The following is a 12893-nucleotide window of genomic DNA, read 5'->3' on the forward strand; positions in this document are numbered from 1 at the left end:
AATGTTTGTGCAATTACTCATATAATAATCATTCCCTCCTAAATTATACTATGTCCTATTATGTATGTCAAGGTATGTAAAGTACTAAATAATAATTTTATCGCAGCACTAAGTTAAACACTGCAAATACCATAAACATACAGCAAGATTTAAATCCGGATCCTGAGAAGCTGGAATGCCTAATATTAACTCTGACTACTCTGACTAAAATCCATTAAATTATATACTATTTATCAAAAACTATACAGTATGAGAATATAGCTAAAACTTCTAAAAGTTATCAGAGAGTTTGGTATTAAACAAAGGCAATCTCAAAATTTATACTTTTAACCTAGCCTTTCTATAATTCCTTAACGTCAGTAGATTGATTAGAATAGGAAAAAAAGTACTAAGTAAAAGCAAGCAATGATAGCTGAGAAACAGAGACACTGATCTGTATTCTTTTTTTTTTTTATACTTCAAGTTCTAGGGTACATGTGCACAACGTCATTAAAACTAAAGAAAAATGTTATGCTCAGAATATTCCCATTTGTGTATTTCTCCCTTTTCCTAACTTGCTTCTTAATCCCAAATTTAAAAGACTAGTTGTAAAACAGTAGGGTGCCAAATTAAAACACATTTTATTTTCAGATGTCTCCACACTCACAGGCTGACTTCCTGTCAGGAAGAGTTCCATTTCACTGAATACCCCAATCAGCAGGGAACTTGCAGAATTAAGTGCCAGTTGATATTACTTTGTTTTGCATTTACCACCCTTGAGAATAATGTTCAAAGATCTAGTTATATAGTCAGCATGGTATCATCCTTCTGACTAGACTGCCAAGCCACAGGGTGTATTGCCAGTTCCACAAAATTTACCTCAAAGGTTGTGTTTTCTAAATCCTAGTGTGCTGGTGAATCCATAGGACGCCTGTATTTCAGGTCAAATCCTGAATCTAAAGTTAAATTATGTTTTTCTTTGGTTGTAACAGCACTTTAAATCAATATTATGGAAACTCAAATAAAGATCAATTAATGCTCACCAACCCAACAACCTATTTTATTTTTGAAAAGAAAAATAAAGTACTCCAATTTATTTTGTATTAACATTTTTGCTATTGTTTCAAGACAAATGTTTCCACCTTATAATAGAACGTTGTTATAAAATTTTGAATCAATAAAGCATAAATGTTTGCATTTCAGCATAAAGTACAGTTATTGAGCTGATTTTAAATACTTTAAAATTGCTCATGCATCTAAGTTTTTAATGACCAATTTATATAGCTTGAATCTTCACCTAACCTCTCCAACTACCACAGACTTCCTATCCAATCCTCACAAGTCTATAGTTCCTTCTTTTAAGGTCAACTGTTTTTACTGCACACAAAATGAATTCTGAGCATTTCAGCAAAGAATACCTACTTTCTCGGGCTTCGTACATTCTAAGAACAAAGCATTCACAGCAGCTCTAAAGCAAAACGATATGAGTGTATTAGAAGCCTACCCTATTGATTCTCATTCCATCTGCAATCAAAAGGTCATAGGTAGTAACAATAACAAAGCTCGGGGACAATCAATTTATATCCACTAATTTTGAATAAGTACATTCTAAGGATAAGTTACAAACACATCAAGAAGGAATTAAAACTTCCTTTTTGAAATTGAAATTAAACTATACTGAAACCAACATTTTCCAAACTTATTTAACACTGTATACTTTTTTTAAGGAACAATTTCTTTTGGGTCTGCTCATGTTGTTGCCCAGGCTGGTCTCAAACTCCTGGCCTCAGGCAATTCTATGCTTCAGCCCCGGTAGCGGGGATTACAGTTGCAAACCACCACACTGGGCAGAACATCTACTATTATCATCACAAGGTACTCAGTGTGGAATTTGCTGTACTGAAAAAGTCAGATAGTGAGAGTTGATCAAACAAGCACATGGCTACCACAATTTCAACCAAGGAAAATTGTTAATGTCTATTTAAAAGTATTATCTTACATTACAATTATGTGTCTCTCTCACTAATTGTCTCTTCTATTGCTTAAGGAATAATAGATGATAGTTTCCTTAAAGAAAGGGGCTTGTCTTAAAAGCATATGATACATGTCTGCTAAATAAATGAATAAATAATACCAGAAGCAGACACAAAGAAAAGGACTTGGGCAAGGCAGATATATTCACACAAAGCTCTGTAGAAGAGACAGCATTTGAACTGAGCCTGACTGACCATAAAAATGAAAATTCTAAATGTACAGAATAATGGCCTCCTCAAACTGCTATACAAAACCTCATATCATAGGATTTCCTTACAGGTGAAAGAAATGCATATGAAGTTAAGAAGGCTTGGCCGGGCGCGGTGGCTCACGCCTGTAATCCCAGCACTTTGGGAGGCCGAGGTGGGTGGATCACGAGGTCAGGAGATCAAGACCACCCTGGCTAACACGGTGAAACCCCGTCTCTACTAAAAATACAAAAAAATTAGCCAGGCGTGGTGGTGGGCACCTGTAGTTCCAGCTGCTCAGGAGGCTGAGGCAGGAGAACGGCATGAACCCGGCAGGTGGAGGTTGCAGTGGGCCGAGATCGCGCCACTGCACTCCAGCCTGGGCGACAGAGCAAGACTCCATCTCAAAAAAAAAAAAAAAAAAAAAGGCTTATTTCTATTTTGATTAAGCAACTCATAGTCAAAATTTCTATTTTTTGGTTGGCAAAAAATAATCCTTTATTTCATTACCTCAATTATTTCTTTGAAATAAATACATCATTTTCTTAATATCGGATAGTAAGTTTTAGTTAAAAAAAAAAAAAAAAAAAGGTTGAAGTGTACCCTAAGCACAGCACACTATGACTAGCTAACCACTCCACTTAAAAGAAATAAATTCCTATTTATATTAAGTTCAGCAGTAAGTAAAACTAATCCACAGTAACAGAAATCAAATCACTGGCAACTTGAGGTGACAGAGGTGGGGACTGATTGAAAAGAGGCACAGGGAAATTTAAGGATTAAAATGGTTGGGTATATGTCAAAATTCACTGAACAGTACACTTAAAATGTGTGAGTATTTACTGTATATAAATTATACCTCAATAAAGTTGAGCTTTTTATTTATTTGTTTTTGAGACAGGGTCTTCCTCTGTCACCCAGACTGGAGTGCACCAGTGCAACCCTAGCTCACTGTAACCTCGAATCTTTGGGCCCAAGCGATCCTCCTGCCTCAGCATCCAGAGTAGCTAGGTCTACAGGTACATGCTACGAAGTTCGGTTAAATGTGTTTCTTTTTGGTAGAGATAGGGTCTTGCTATGTTGCCCAGGCTGGTATCGAACTCCTGGCCTCAAGCAATTCTCCCACCTGGGCTAAAGTGTTTTTTTTTTTTTTAAAAAAAGAGGTCTAGGCTAGGGGCCGGGCACAGTGGCTCATGCCTGTAATCCCAACACTTTGGGAGGCCAAGGCAGGTGAATCACCTGAGGTCAGGAGTTCAAGACCAGCCTGGCCAACATGGTGAAACTCTGTCTCTACTAAAAATACAAAATTAGCCAGGCATGGTGGTGGGCGTCTGTAATCCCAGCTACTCAGGTGGCTGAGGCAGGAGAATCGCTTGAACCCAGGAAGCGGAGGTTGCAGTGAGCCAAGACTGCGCCATTGCACTCCAGCCTGGGCGACAAAAGCAAAACTCCATCTCAAACAAAAAAAAAAAAGAAAGAGGTCCAGGCTGACAAACATAAGGAGACCCTATCTCTACAAAAAAATCAAAAAATTAGCCATGTATGCTGGCATGTGCCTGTAGTCCCAGCTACTTGGGAGGCTGAAGCAGGAGGATCACTTGAGCCTGGGAGGTCGAATGCAGTGGACCATGATTGCACCACTGAACTCCAGCCTGGGCAACAGAGCAAGACCCTGTCTTAAAAAAATGAGGTGAATCTGATTAAGTCACAAGAAAATGAAAAACCAAAGTCCCTGCTCATAAATGAACACAACTACACTATTTAGTAATGATAAAATTAGTTGTCTTAATGAAAATGAAGATTTAATATAAAAACTAATTAATATAGGAAAGTATGGAGGTATTTCCTAATGAAAAAGACCAAAAGGCAAAGTCCAAAATATGGTGACTTATGATCCATGTTACCATTGATTTATCAATTATACAAGTATATAAACATTTATACGGTTGAACAGTACTATACTGGACGCTGGGGATACAATAGAAAAAAAAACACAGTGCTTGTCTTCAAGAAATTTGTGGTCTACATGGAAGACAAAGGAAAACAACAGGCAACTTAAATATAGAATGAAATTAAGTATGGGTGAGTGTTCTGCACAATACTTCATTTAGGCATAGAGTTGTAGGGAAGAGAGGAGTAAAGGAAATCTTTCCAGAAGAGATTGTAATTTATCTAGGAGCTAGCTAACTGATTCATTTTTTCCATAAATATTCACTAAGCCATAATGTGCTAGGTACCAGAAATACCTTAATGGACAAAGCAGAAATAGCTGTTACCTTCATAGCATCTAGAAAACAAAGAGGGATACTAACAGTAAACAAGTAAACCAATTAGCATATTTCTACTTACAATTTGTGGTAAATTCTACAATGGATGCTAAGATTAAGACAAAAAGAAACCAACTATAGACATGATCCTTGGAGAATGAGATAATTAAGCTGAGCTCTGAATGATAAGCAGCAGCTAACAAAAGTCACCAAGAAAGAGGGGCAGTTTAGGGAAAGAAAAAGCATGTACCAAGACACAGAAATATAATGGCATATTTGGGTATCTTTAAATAGTTCAGCATGGCTTGAGAATAAGTGGTAAGAAATGAGGTTCAGGCATTAAGAGAGACCTAATGGTAAAGGACACCTTGTGCCATGTATAGAGCTGGTTTGCCCTTTTTGGGGGTGGTGGAAGAGAGGTGTTTTAATAATCTTCTCATACTGAAAATATTCATCTATAAAATCATAACTATAAAAAAGAATATTAATATCATATATTCAGAAAAAATAAACTCAAAATGGAGAAGAAACTTGGGATTAGAGAAAAGAAAGTATAGAAGAACAAAAAATAAAGAAACGTTTTACTAAAGATTCAGGAAAAAAATTTCAAACATAAAACTGACATAAAATAATCATAAGAACTATCATTCTTATTATAAATTATTATAAATTTAAAATTAGTAATTCAGGGGTACAGAAAGAAACACAAGTCAAAAATGACCAAACCTTATATCATTACCTTCATGTAAAGAAAATATTTCCCAAAACAGCAACAATCTACATATTTTGTTGAAAAATTTTTTAAAGCATAATCAGACTAAAATAGCATTTTAAATTAACTTTTGCTGCTAATTAATTACTCAGACAGGATGCCAGTCCAGACTACATGGTGCTTCTAGTTTTTCTATATACTGTATGCATTTCTGATAAATGGGAAAAGAATAGATGACCTGGCAGAAGGCTCAGACAATAATATGTGATTTACAGGACAAGAATGCAGCTATCACAAGATTTATCTGACAGCCCTCTCCAATAGTGGACTGTTGAGTATCCGATGGAATGATTTCTAGTCTACAAAGTCTACTACTGAGTAGCCATACACATTATTTATTTATTAGATGTTTTGGGTTGAAACCATTTTTAAATGATGCACTTCACAATGCACAGACATAAATTTAGCTTTAAACCCAAGAAGGGAGGTAGTGTTATTGGAATCTATGTCAGACTGAGTTAGGATGAGCAACGCAACGCTTTCATAAAGTGGCCTTGAATGCAACGTCAAGTCTTTCAAAAATGATATTAATGTCAAATGAACAAGATACAAACACTTTATATAATGCTGGAGTAATATTACTTGAAACATTTATTTAACATTTTCTTTAAATTCATATATATTTAAAACAGGTTTATACACATATACAAAAAATTTGGCACACAAATAAGTTGCATGCTTGTGAAAAACCACCTGAAACACAGTTGAGAACTTGTTCAATTTTTGTGTATTTGCAACAGAGAACATACAGTTTCCTGAAGAATATAAGCAGTCTTATTTTAAGAAGTAAAGAGGATTTAAATTGATCTTTGGAACTTCAGTCATTCTTGAATTATTCTACATGGGATTCAACAGATGCATAAATCTATTTTTACAAACCTCATATATTAATTATACTCAAAAATATAATGCTGAGTATTATGAGAGGTTTCCAACTCTAATTAATAACATTTTGCCTAAACAATATTAACATTTAAATAGACTAAAATATGAAATGGTGCCTAATCAACTATTGGTGAATGAGTGGACATTGAAAACGACAATCTTAGTCTAAACAAATATATAGTGATCTGTTTGGTTTTATTGTCAGCTAACCAAATGTGATCATTTCCTCATTTCTTAAATTTAGGCTCTAAATTCTCTTTTGCAATAAAGTTCAGTTAAATACCTTATTAAAAATAACACAGAATATAAGTTTTGAATGGATTCAAGAAAAATAATCAGAGCATGGCTGATTGTCATGAAATTAACACCAACTAATTTGTAAAGTTCTGAATCAAATTTGCAGATGTTAAGTTCATAAGCATATCCCATTATTTATGTGATTAAAAAGTAGTTTTTGACCTGATCTTTCGATCTTTGGCACTCAGTCTTCTCCATCTCCTCTTAAAAAATTAATTAAAATTTTAGCAAGATGGTAGCTTTTGCTTCCCACCCTATCTCAGACCAAAAAAATTATCAATCAAACTCAAGCCATCCCCACCCAGGATCTGTAAAATGTCGACTTGAAATTCAATTTCATATCTCTTAAGCTTTCATGTAGAAAAAGACAGTTCACTTCTTAACAAAATAAATCACTTTTGTGATTGCCAAGTTGACCTCTTTGAATTAGGAAAATTCAAAGTGAAAAATGTAATTATCACCCCAGAACAATCTGTATACATCTGGAGCTAATTCTAGCTTCATTTTTCACATCATTTTTCACACTGTGCTACATCTTGTAGAGATGCCATGGAACTTTTGAAGAACTCACAAAAAATGTTAAGGACTTCAAATACCCAATAATGTATTTTATTCAAACAAAAACCTTGACAATTTCTGACTTTTGAAACTTACTCTACTACATGATCTTCATATCCCATTTGATTGCATTAGTATTAAACAGTACCGTGACATACATGATAAATAGGTATATTAAAACATGTCATTCTTTATCTTTGCAGCTCCTAACATTAAAATATGCAATATACTATATTGGAAATAGCTTCCATGTACCAAAAATACATTCAATTCTTCTAAACTAGAAAGTAAAACTTCATTGTGAAAATTCACCTATGAAACAATTATATCACTATGAACAATAAATTTATATTCTTGTAAGAAAACATCCAAAACCATAAGTGAGTGCTCTTTTAAAGTGAGGGCAATTTCATGTGGATATAAGAATGCTATATGGCAATTGCTATCCAAGAAAGAAACAATTATTTCTAATCAAATGGCTTAATGAGAAATTTTATCTAGTCAGCTTTTGAAGAAATGGAGTTTTCTAAATGAGATGATTAAATTAGAGAAACATGATTCTCACCAAATCTAAGAATAATAAGCCTACTAAGTAACTACTTCTCACAAGTTCATTACAAAAATCCATTAGGTGTAATCTCTAGAAGTAATTGTTCTTATTGCACCTTATTGACAACGCATAGTATTGATTTTTCACACCTTCTATGATTCTTTAATTTATATTCATGAAATGTCCATCAGCACAGTCTAAATAAATTTGGCATATAGGCACTAAAACAAATAAATCGATGCAAAGAAACATTAATTTTGCATTATCCTTATTCGTTAGGCAAGTAAACCATGAGAGTTGTAAATGAAGGTCAAAGGTTTTGAAATGGGTCAAAACCCTTGACCTCTAGACCAATACCTTTCCTATTAAAAAAGGCTATTTTAAAGTTTTAAGTGGGAGAATTTACTACCAGCAAGATATCACTTTAAAAGACTACAAAGAAAACTCTCAATAAAAACATTCATCTGTTTAATTGTAAAACAGAAAAGAAAACCTCACAGGATACATGATTTTTATATAAGTTTTTTTAAAAAATATCATTAAAGTTTACCACATGAGGTATGAGGTTTTGGAACATCTAAAGTAATTTTGCTCTTAGGAATTTATTTTCTACATCTTATTATGATAGCTGCCACATTTCTGTTAATGTTTTCCCAAATCTACCGTGCATGTCAGAAATAATTACCAATGACAAGGATTCAAAATCATTTATCGCTCATTTTATAACCTCTGCACAAAAGGGAAGTAAACCCATAATTCCCAGTGGAGTCAGCATGGCACTCCACAAGATATAGAAATAAATCTGTTTTTATAACCTTAATATATACAGCAAAGAAATTATCAAGATCATTTGATCTGGACATTTTTAAAGTGACTCTAATAACTTTTGTTTCTCACTTCCTCTCATGCTTGCTTCAAAATTATCTGCAAGTATCAAAAATAAGAAGTAATCCTTTTGCAATACAAATAAAATTATTTTAAAACAGCAAACTCACAATTTAATTATACCAAAAATTTCAGTAATGCAAATATAAAATCCCCCACGAAAACAAATTCATGTGATAATCTACTTTTAATTCAACATTTATTCTTGCCACTCACCTGAGAACACAGTAGCATAACCAATTCCACAACTGAACTACTAGACTTCATGCAAACCAGACCTATTTTAAAGAGAATTTTAAAAAAGAAGTTATAAAGAAAACAAATGAGGATTTGTTACAATTTCATCCAAACTGTTTATTCAAACTATTTTTTCAAACTATTAATAATGCACATTTAATCACATGATTAAATAAGGTACACTAATAGTTAGTTTAAAGCTGGCTTCAAAACTACCACCATTTTTTGTAAAGTATTTCATTTCAGCTTTCAAAATACTAAAACATTTATTACAACTTCATATATAATGACATTTCACAATACTCATAGAAATGTGCACAACATATGCCATATTGATCAATATCATCTACATTTTGTTTTGGAGAGAGTTGATCGTTATACATGCAGAGAAGGGAAATGGCTCCCTGACCTTTGCTTTCTCCACCACACTCTCTCCCTTCAACCCTCTAGCTATCAATCAAGTTTCCATTTTGTTTCATGGCAGCAGACATCCCAAACACTCTTATTAGTACCTTGACCTCTGACCTCACACTAAACCTTAACAGAAATGCAAGCCGTTGTCTGTTATATATTGTTGATTTCTTATAAATTAATTCATTTACTTTCATGTTTCATTTTGGTTCACCAAAAATATCTTTAGAATGGATATTTTATATAATTAATACCTATTTAAAGAAGTCTTTGGTTTTAATTACCAATAAAATATAAAGTAGTTCATTCAAAGAACGTTTTATAATTAGTATCTTAAAAAAGCAATGCCAATAATTAAAGGGACTAAATTATTAAATTGCATTACTAATAATCAAAAAAATTACAATTTTTTTTATTCTGCATTTTTCTAAGCAAACACAGGCTTAGGTTCCAGGGTATAACATCTAAAATCATTCCTGATAGCTCTTAAACATCCTATTACCTTGTTTTTTCTCCTGAAGAAAACTCTTCCAGGTACCCTATCCATTCCCTTTATCTTTTTACTCTTTAGTTCTTTCTCTTTCCCTGTTTAAATACTAATGCTTCCAACCTAATGATAGCACATGTTGGCATTTTTTAGCTTTATAAATAGCATTCAAGTTAAAAGAGCTGTTCACCCCCTTCATTTTTTAAAAAATGTTAGAACCATTTTTCTCAATGTCTCAAAAAATATGTAACATAGAAATGACGGTAACAGTGTCAGCACTGGCAAGAAAATTAGCTATAGAATGTCTCTATATTGTATTAGGAAGCAAATTATTAACTACAGTGTGATTTCTGTAGGGCTAAGATGAACATGGCTCTTCAGGCTAATACTGTCAAGGCCAAAAGAAAAGGCAAGCAATACTCCATCTCTTACTGCAGGTGTAGCCCTCTGCTGGTCTGAAACCTTGCCATTTTTCCTTAAATTTAACCCAGATAATAAAAGAAGTTCAGTTTTGCTCCAACTTCAAAACCCATTTATTTCCAGAAAGTAAATTCAGATCTTTCTATTAGTAGGTCATCGATCCTTATTGCTTTATTCTAGAGAAACTAGAATTCCTGATATTGGGCCCTGATGGGCCCTTTCATTATATATCTATTCAGATAATGAAAAATAGTAATTTTAAAAAAGACCTTGAGCTACCCAAAATTAGGGAGATTTACAGGTGCTCCTTTGTCCCTCTTACCACACTTATCATAAGATATTTCATACATATACATATATATATTTTTGTTTTTGAGACGTTGTCTCGCTCTGTCACCCAGGCTGGAGTGCAATGGCACAATCTCAGCTCACTACAACCTCCACCTCCCAGGTTCAATCAACTCTCCTGCCTCAGCCACCCGAGTAGCTGGAATTACAGGTGCCCACCACCATGCTTGGCTAATTTCTGTAGTTTTAGTAGAGACGGAGTTTCACCATGTTGGCCAGGCTGGTCTCGAACTCCTGACCTCAGGGGATTCGCCCGCCTTGGACTCCCAAAGTGCTGGAATTACAGGCGTGAGCCACCATGCCCGGCCCATATACCTATATATTCTTAAGAAAAATTTTACACATACACATTTCTATTTATTTATTTCAGTCTTATTTTCCAATAGTAAAGGCTAACAAACCAGAAGAAGGTTCATAGCTATATTCTAGTTGGATATGAATATTCAGGAAAAAATATATTCACTGACAAAGCTAGTAAAAGGTCAAATAACATTTCATAGTTCAGTTTGAACAATTAATGTGGAGGAGAATGATGGTATATGTACTGCAGGGGCAGGGTGGAAAGTATGTTCAATTCGAATGAGTAAGGGCTTCAGAAAACAAGAGAGACCTGATAACAGACCTTAAGCTCCTTGTCTAAAGGACTCTGGTACTGTAAACACAAAAATAACATTGGGAGCAAAGAAATAGAGGATAACCCCAATAAGTAACTTAACATCAAAATGTAGAACCTACGTCACTTCTATTTTTGACCTAAATTTTTGCCAACGGATGACACTCATCACATGTGCAAAAAAACAAATAATAAACCTGTAGACCTCTCTTCAGATTTAGTCATACTCTAAGAACTAACCAAAGGAAGGCCCTAAAACCTGCCAGAACTATCATTTTCATTTTATATACCCACAAACACACACACCCTATTACTGTCTCAATCAAAAGAAACCAAGTACTGCAAGCTTACAGATTTGAACCAGCTCACAATCTGACCTCTCTAAAACTCTCAGTAGAATAGTAGAATAATAGGGTTTGGTTTGATTATTTTTTGGTTGGCTTTTCAAAGATAGAAAATGTTAGTCTTTTCAAAAGGACAAACTCGGGATACCAAGCCAAGAGTTTTATACCTGCACTAATCTGGAATTTTATGATCAAAGACCACTGTAATTTCTTCAGTGGAGACTCACCCAGATACATCACTTCAGTGAAAGGATTAAATGACTTACCAGACAGTAAGCCAGTGCCATCTAAACCCATCGATCTATCTAAATCCTCAAGTATACCATGAAAAAATTGTCATGACTATTTACTATCTGGAATATAATAACTCTCTTGTTTTTTATATTTAAGTCACCTTAAATAATTTATTTTTTAAAATAGGATGGCAATAAACATTGTGAGAAACTTTAATAAGAACTTAAGGATAATAAAGTCAAGAAGTTTTACTCCATATTTTCCTGGTTTTGAAGGTATACACATATACTCCAAATGAGCATTATCTTTTAGATAAAACTAAATGCTCATGATGAATCTGAAACACATCCATCTTGAAAATACTAAGTCGAAATTTCAAATACATGTTTAATAGGCTCTAGCTTATCATAAATTCTGGTTTTCCTTCCTGAATTTATATCATCAAATTCAACATTTTGGAAAAATTGGATGACTAAATATTTTGTTAAAGAGAGGACAGACATCTTCTTTGCTTGAGACTTGCAAAATATTTTCTTGTACAGATTTACAAACATTTAGAATAATCAATCCACTGAATTTTTTATTTCCATATAAACTTTTCCTTCTAGTCATCATTGTATGCACACCTGCCTTTAGCATTTATCTACTTAGAAACTGTATCAAGTAAACTGTGGTACATAATCATCCCATAAGACGGAAGAACACTGTCACACGTCTTTTTAGAAAAATGGGATGCCCCAGGTTCTTGTCTCAAGTTAACACACAATTAAGCACAGTTAGGTCCTTCCTGCTAAATAACATGCTCATATACTGTACAGAGATACTGTGACCCTTTGGAGGGCCACGAACCATTGTAATATCTAAGATATTTTTTGGTTACCCCAAAAAAAGTTTTTGCCCCATTGAGACTGCAAGTTTATACTTTCTTTTTTTTTTTGTTTTTTTTTTGTTTTTTTTTGAGACAGAGTCTCGCTCTGTCACCCAGGCTGGAGTGCAGTGGCGCGATCTCGGCTCACTGCAAGCTCCGCCTCCCGGGTTCACGCCATTCTCCTGCCTCAGCCTCTCCGAGTAGCTGGGACTACAGGCGCCCGCCACCACGCCCGGCTAATTTTTTTTTTGTATTTTTTTTTAGTAGAGACGGGGTTTCACCATGGTCTCGATCTCCTGACCTCGTGATCCGCCCGCCTCGGCCTCCCAAAGTGCTGGGATTACAAGCGTGAGCCACCGCGCCCAGCCTATACTTTCTTAAAACACAATGCAGGCAGAGTGCAGTGGCTCATGCCTGTAATCCCAACGTCTTGGGAGGCCGAGGTGGGTGGATCACTTGAGGCCAGAAGTTCAAGAACAGCCTGGGCAACACAGCAAAACCCATCTCTATAAATAA

The 12893-nt window shown here is 34.6% G+C and overlaps 1 protein-coding gene across 6 annotated transcripts in view; it reads right to left on the bottom strand.

The window, feature by feature from the left end:
- Positions 1-12893, bottom strand: part of LRBA (LPS responsive beige-like anchor protein) — a 786161-nt gene that overhangs the window by 550897 nt on the left and 222371 nt on the right. For all 6 annotated transcript variants that reach the window (XM_055276087.2, XM_063638262.1, XM_055276088.2 and 3 more), the window contains exon 34: positions 8632-8693. In XM_055276087.2, coding sequence (XP_055132062.1) covers positions 8632-8693 — 62 coding nt within the window. The remainder of the gene's footprint in view (positions 1-8631; positions 8694-12893) is intronic.

Source organism: Symphalangus syndactylus, chromosome 4, assembly GCF_028878055.3.
Source record: "Symphalangus syndactylus isolate Jambi chromosome 4, NHGRI_mSymSyn1-v2.1_pri, whole genome shotgun sequence".
NCBI lineage: Eukaryota > Metazoa > Chordata > Mammalia > Primates > Hylobatidae > Symphalangus > Symphalangus syndactylus.